We start from the raw sequence: 6,148 nt of genomic DNA, 5'->3' as shown, positions 1-6,148 counted from the left end.
AGGTGCTCAGTGATGGCTGGGTGGCATCACTGACTCCATGGACATGAGTTTGAGCAAACTCTGGGAGTTGGTGAAGGGCAGGGAAGCCTGGCGTGCTGCAGTCCATGGGGTTGCAAAGAGTCAGACATGACTGAGTGAGTGAACAACAAATGTGCTCAATAAGTGTGGAGGAGAAATTGGCAGAAGACACTGGACACTCCGTGGGAATAAAAGCACAGATATTTGTGTTGATCACAGCAGTGTCTCTCCTGTATCACTCCCTGTATTAGCAGCCAATGTTACTACATCGTTCATTGACCGAAATTTCAATGCTGCTTTTTTTTTTGATCCAGTGGAAGGAAGAAGTCCTATTTTATCTCAGCACCTATTCTGACTCTTAGCACATTCAGAGGTGGACATACTTATTTGTTCCAGATTTCCTCTGGGCATCTTCCGCCTGAGCATAAACCAGACACCCTAGACCCAGAGGTAGACTGCAGGCTCTGGTCTGGCTCCCCACTAGCTTGCTGTGTGACCGCAGGCAAGCTGGCTCCCCTCTCTGGGCCCTGGTGCCCCTGATGGTCAGATGGAGGCCGGCATCCCTGCCTCGGGAAGCTGGTCGCTGTGCAGCGGGTAAGCGGGGGCTCACAGGTGGCCCACCCAGCAGCTGAGGCATCTGGGAACTCTGAAGGGCAGAATGCAGATGGGCACTGTTGGGTGGCCAGGAGTGGGGTGGGGGGCAACCTGGACTTCTGCCTCCGAGGGCAGCGAGCACCCCTTCCCTGGGAGTGAGCAGCTGAGGCTGGACACGCAGATCCGTGCTGAGGCCCTGGATCACCCGACCGAGGAGCGCTGGCCCAGCCCAAGGCTGCTGCTGACCCAGTGCTTCCCGCCCGCCTGGCTGTGCCAAGTGTCTTTCAGGTGCGGGAAGCATGGCGTGCACGGGCAGACGGGTGTGCGCGGGTTCACCTGCGGAACCCCGTGACCCCTGTTTAGGGGTGAGGAGCTGGGGTGCACGGGCGTGCATGGGCAGACAGGTATGCATGGGTGTACACGGGCAGGTGTGGACGGGCAGACGGGTGTGCGCGGGTTCGCCTGAGGAGCCCCGTGACCCCTGTTTAGGGGTGAGGAGCTGAGGTCACCTGCCCCGCGTGCAGGCTTAGCAGGGCCTCCAGGTTCGCAGCTCGCTCTGCTGCCCTCAGCACGGCCTGCTCCGCAGCTGCCTGGCCAGCTGGCCTCCGGGTGGTGGGCGGCGCATCCTGCCCCCGTGGTGGGAGGGCCTCCGGGGCTAGGGCGGGAGCGGGGGCAGGGGCCGCCCCGGTCCTGTTTGGCTGCTGAAGGAAGGAGGTGACGGCGCCGTTGAAGCCGCTGAGCCGGGCGCTGGCAGGCCCTCGGGGCCTCGGAGCTCTGCGGCCAGCCGGAGGTACACCCTTTGGGAGGGCAGGGCCCAGTCCCTCCCCTGGGCCAGCGGGGCGGGACAGGCCTGGAGTGGGCTGGGACTCCTTTTGCCTCTGGCTGCAGGGACCCTTGGGCTGGGCGGACACAACCAGGGGACTCTGGGGGGCGGGGGCCTGGGCACCCTCCCAGCCCGCCTTCTCCTAGCAGAAGCTGGGTCTGGTGCCTCCCTCACCAACCCCACCCCCTACTGCCTTCAAGGAGGGCGTCCCTGGGGCCCCGCCCCCTCTGTCTGACCCCCAGTCCTGGCAGCGATGGCCGGGCTGCTGACTCGGCTGGGACAGAGCTGGAGGAGGCAGGAGGGGGGTCGATGGTGAAGCGGCTGCCCTGGCCGGAGGGCACCGGGCTGTCCCTGGGGGGCGGGGGCTGGCCCGCCTGGGTGGGGGAGCGGGGCTGGCTGCAGGCAGGGAAGGGGCACTTGGCAGCTTCACAGGCCAGAAGCCTTGGCAACGGGGCAGCAGGAGGGAGGGAGGAGTCCAGGCCGGGGCCGGGCAGGTGTGTGCTGGGCTGTGCCGTGTGGCCTGGTTGGTGGGGGGGTGGCGGGTGCCCGGCCGGGAGAAGGTGTCCTGGGCAACTACCTGATGCCGAGTCTCCACCAGCAGGAACCACTGCTGGAGGCTCCCAGCACAGTAGGTTCATCCAAAGGCCACAGGGACGTGCAGACGCGTGCCTGGGAGCAGGTAGGCGGAGCTGACAGAGGGACTGGGGGTCCCTGCCCTGCCCTCCAACCTCTCCACACCCCGGAGCCCTGCCATCACCCCTCCCCGCTCCTCCTCCTGCCCCCAGGCCCCAGAAGGGGGGGGAGTCACCGTGGCGGGGGTGAGACAGCCCTGACCGCCTGGGAGCCCTGGCGCCTGTGGGGGTGCGGGGAGGGGTGGGAAAGGAGGCAGCAGTGGGCCCCCCCAGGGCCCCAGAGGTCAGGAGGGGGCAGGACAGCCAGCAGGCGCGGTCACATGGTGGCCCTGTGAGCTTGGTCACCTTTGCCAGCTTCCTTGGGCCTCAGTCCCCCCGCCCAACCCAGGGAGACGGGGACAACAGTCGTCTTGACTTTAGAGCAGAGAGAACGCATGTTCCCAGCTCGCCATGTACTGCACGCTTGAAAATGCAAGTGGACTTCGTTAATTGACCAGCTGATTGACGCCATCACGGTTATTAATGCAGGTGCAGGAGCCCCCCCAGGACCGCAGTCTCAGCCACATCCCTCTGACCTCTCCTGCTGACCCACAAGTGGGCCCGGGGCCCCTCAAAGCCGTCCTGTCCTCCCCCCTGGGTCTCTCCCCCAGGGAGACCTCGCCTGCACCTCCTCCCCTTAGAAGGTGGGCCCCCCGTCACTGTCTTCTTATAACTGTGAGGGTCTTCTGGCTGGGGAGGGCTGGGAGGGCTTCCCGAAGGAGGAGGGAGGCAAGAGGAGCCTTGCAGGCTACTGCGAGGCTGCCCACCCTCTGGATTCAAGACGGCCCAAGGGAGCCGGAGGCCGGTCCCCACTGCCTTCCTCACCTTCTGCCTTGGGTCCCGAAGGGCTGTGGGGGCCAACGTGGCAGAAATAACTTCTGTGTGGGGTTGAGACGGGAGTTCCCCCGGAGGGCATGCTGAGCGCAGGCTGGAGGGCTGGGTGTCCCGGGCTTGTGACCCCTGCCGCCCCCGCTGTGGTCCTGGCTCAGCATGAACACTGTCCCCTTCCCCCACACCGTGGTCGCCCCTGGGCCCAGCCGGAGCCTGAAGAGTAGAGACCCTCGTAGACCTGGGCCGGACAAATGCACGGTGCACGTATGCCGTGGGTGGGTGGCAGGAGTGAGGGGGGGGGGCGGGGGCTCGGAGCGTGGGGGCCCCAGGACCCACTGCTCCCGTCCACACTCAGGCAGCCCCGGCTCTCTCCCCAGCTCCCCACGGTGCTGAAGCTGAGTCCCCATGGCCTCGCTGAGCCGAGCCCTGCGTGGCGTGGCGGCCACCCGTCCTCGCCGGAGCCCTGCTCCAGGCTGGGCGCTGAGACCCCTGGCGAGCGGGGCTGGCCCCACTTCTGAGAAGAGCGTGCCGTACCAGCGGACCCTGAAAGAGGCACAGGACGCCTCGGTGGCGGCCCGGGGCCCAAGCCAGCCCCTGCCCAGCACAGCCAGTGTGGTGGTCATCGGCGGGGGCAGCTTGGGCTGCCAGACCCTCTACCACTTGGCCAAGCTGGGCGTGAGTGGAGCTGTGCTGCTGGAGCGGGAGCGGCTGACCTCCGGGACCACCTGGCACACGGCGGGTAGGTGTGCGGGGGCGGGAGGGGCCCACCCCGGGCTGGCCAGCGGGAGGCCTGCTGGAGGCAGCTGAGCTGGAGGCAAGGCCGTGGAGGGCAGGGGTGGACTCAGTCTGAAGGTGGCCCTGCTGTCCCTGAGTCCCGGCAGAGCTGTGGTGGGAAGGAGGGAGTGGACGCTGACCGTGCACCCGGCGGCGGGGGGAGGGCAGAGCTGAGGCCGGAACTGGGGGCCCAGGCAGCTGTCTGCTCAGAGGAGAAGCCCTTTCTCCGGATGGAGCCCCCGGGATGAGGGGCCTCCACGGGGTGCAGAGGACGGACGGGGGAGGGGCCACCAGAGGTGAGGCAGAGAGGCGTCCTCCGCGGGCACCACGATTCCCACATCTGACCGGTGGGCACTGCTACCACGTGCATGTCCCCAGGGCAGCCAACCTTCTGCCTTAACCCTGCGTTAAGATGGGCAGCGTCTGGGGCAGTCTCCCCGCTGTAGCCAATACAAGCATGACGGCGCTGACCATGGAGCCGGGGAGAGATTCACACCACACCCGTCACTGCCCACGCCATCTCATCGTCCCGTCTGGGCCTGCACGGCCTGTCCCCCCATGGTCACTTCTCCCCGGGCCAGCCGCTCCGCAGGCTCCGCTCAGAAGGGGGCCGCTCTGCTGGGGAACTTAGTCGGTCCCGGGACCCCGTTACCACCTGCCCTGAGATCCTGGGCACGGAACCGTTTGGTGCCCCCTTAATTCCACCGTCCAATAGTCCCGCCTGCCTCCTAGGGCAGCCGTCACCCCGTGACCGGCTCCGCCCACCCAGGTGCCCGATAAAGGGGGCCTTTGATGTTGCCCGTCTCTGAGCTGCCCGAGAGCCCTGTCCTGGAACTCAGCGTTGCCCCTGTCGTTTCCTGCTCATCAGCCTCTCGGGGCTCTCTCGATAGCCTGCAGAGACACTTCAGGCCCGCAGCCTGATATTTGGGAGCCCCAGCCTGCCGGGGGAAGAGGGTGCAGCCCCTCAGTAAGGGGCTGACGGTGCCCCCCGCCCACCCCTGCCCGCCAGGCCTGCTGTGGCAGCTGCGGCCCAGTGACGTGGAGGTGGAGCTCCTGGCGCACACGAGGCGAGTGGTGAGCCGCGACCTGGAGGACGAGACGGGGCTGCACACAGGCTGGATCCAGAACGGGGGCCTGTTCATCGCGTCCAGCCGGCAGCGTCTGGATGAATACAAGAGGCTCATGTCGGTGGGTGCGCCCCCGCGGGCGGGGTGGGCAGCGTAGTGCAAGGGAGGAGCCAGCGGACGCAGGTTCGGGCATTGTGCTGCCTCGGCCAGCTGGGCCTCCTGTGACAGGCGGCTTTGCCTCCGAGCCTTGGAATTCTCACCTTTGAAATGGGGTCGAGCCGAGGAGCATGGTTCTGCTGAGCCTCGGAGGCAAAAGAGGCACCATGCACGGTTCTACTGGGCGTCAGGCTGAAGGATGAAGCCGCACTACCCAGGAGGCAGGGACCACGCTTCCCCAGCTCTGCCGGAGAGGCTTAGGGAACACAGTTGTTGGGGAGACAGCAGAGAAAGCCTTACGCCGTGGAAGGCCCGCTGTTGGGGTGGAGAGTTGGTTCTTCACCCAGAGCAGCCAGGGCTGGCCCCCACTTTCCAGGTCATGGAAGAGAAAGGTTCCTCCAACGATGCATCGGTTATTGGGCACCAACTGAATACTGGCGAGCAGAATTGGCTGCGTGGGTAGCAGGGGCACATTGTCACAGGGATTCCGAGTTCCTCTGAGTGTCCAGGCGGAAGTGGGAGCAGCTGGCTTTGTCACAGGAGGGCGGCGGGGGAGGTCTCTGGGGTCAGGAGGTGGTCTTGTTCTGCCTTCTCCCACCACCTCTTCCCCACACTTACTCACTCATCAGCTGGGACGGAGCCCCCAAAGGTGACCCGTCAAAACTTTCAGCTCAAGTTCGGAGTGAAGTCTCTGCCACCTCTCACCCAGGATGCTCCAAGAGGGAGTCTGATTGGCTCAGTTCATGTCTAGTTGAGCTGGAGAAGGAAATGGCAACCCACTCCAGTATTCTTGCCTAGGAAATCCCATAGACAAAGTCTGAGCTTGGTGGGCAAGTCCATGGACCCGGACTCTACTTAGCCACGGAGCACATCTCTGGTTGGGCAGAACCTGTCCTGATGGGCGGATAATTGCAGACACTTGATTGGCTGCCCGTCGGCCAATGAAATGCATCAGGGGTGTGGTCTGTCAAGCAGTTGGGTCCAGGGTCAGAGGACCCTCTGGTCTCTGGGGAGCTGGTCTGACCAGCACATCTGGTTCAGACCCCAAATATCAAACCCGTGGGGATTACTTTTATTTTTTTACATAGTAGGTCCTTATGTGCCCGGGCCCAGAGATGGCTTCCAGGCACTGCACGGGCTCCTTACTCTTCCTCGGAGCTGGCCCAGAGGACAGGAGCTTCCCCCGTCACGGCTCAGGGTTCCTGGGGGTGCCA

At 65.0% G+C, this 6,148-nt stretch overlaps 1 protein-coding gene across 6 annotated transcripts in view; it reads left to right on the top strand.

The window, feature by feature from the left end:
- The first annotated feature begins 1,307 nt into the window (after positions 1–1,307).
- SARDH (sarcosine dehydrogenase) overlaps positions 1,308–6,148 on the top strand; it is a 61,433-nt gene continuing 56,592 nt past the window's right edge. For 2 of the 6 annotated variants that reach the window (XM_070455829.1, XM_070455863.1), the window contains exons 1-5: positions 1,308–1,402; positions 2,037–2,114; positions 2,596–2,750; positions 3,315–3,676; positions 4,721–4,899. In XM_070455829.1, the coding sequence (XP_070311930.1) occupies positions 3,343–3,676; positions 4,721–4,899 (513 nt within the window). In that variant the 5' untranslated portion in view covers positions 1,308–1,402; positions 2,037–2,114; positions 2,596–2,750; positions 3,315–3,342. Of the gene's footprint in view, positions 1,403–2,033; positions 2,115–2,421; positions 2,751–3,314; positions 3,677–4,720; positions 4,900–6,148 lie in introns of all 6 variants that reach the window. The other 4 variants (XM_070455852.1, XM_070455833.1, XM_070455835.1 and 1 more) reach the window with 4 other exon arrangements.

This window comes from Odocoileus virginianus, chromosome 2 (genome assembly GCF_023699985.2).
Source record: "Odocoileus virginianus isolate 20LAN1187 ecotype Illinois chromosome 2, Ovbor_1.2, whole genome shotgun sequence".
Classification (NCBI taxonomy): domain Eukaryota; kingdom Metazoa; phylum Chordata; class Mammalia; order Artiodactyla; family Cervidae; genus Odocoileus; species Odocoileus virginianus.
The sequence above is the reverse complement of the archived record's forward strand: the minus strand, read 5'-3'. Positions and strand labels throughout refer to the sequence as shown.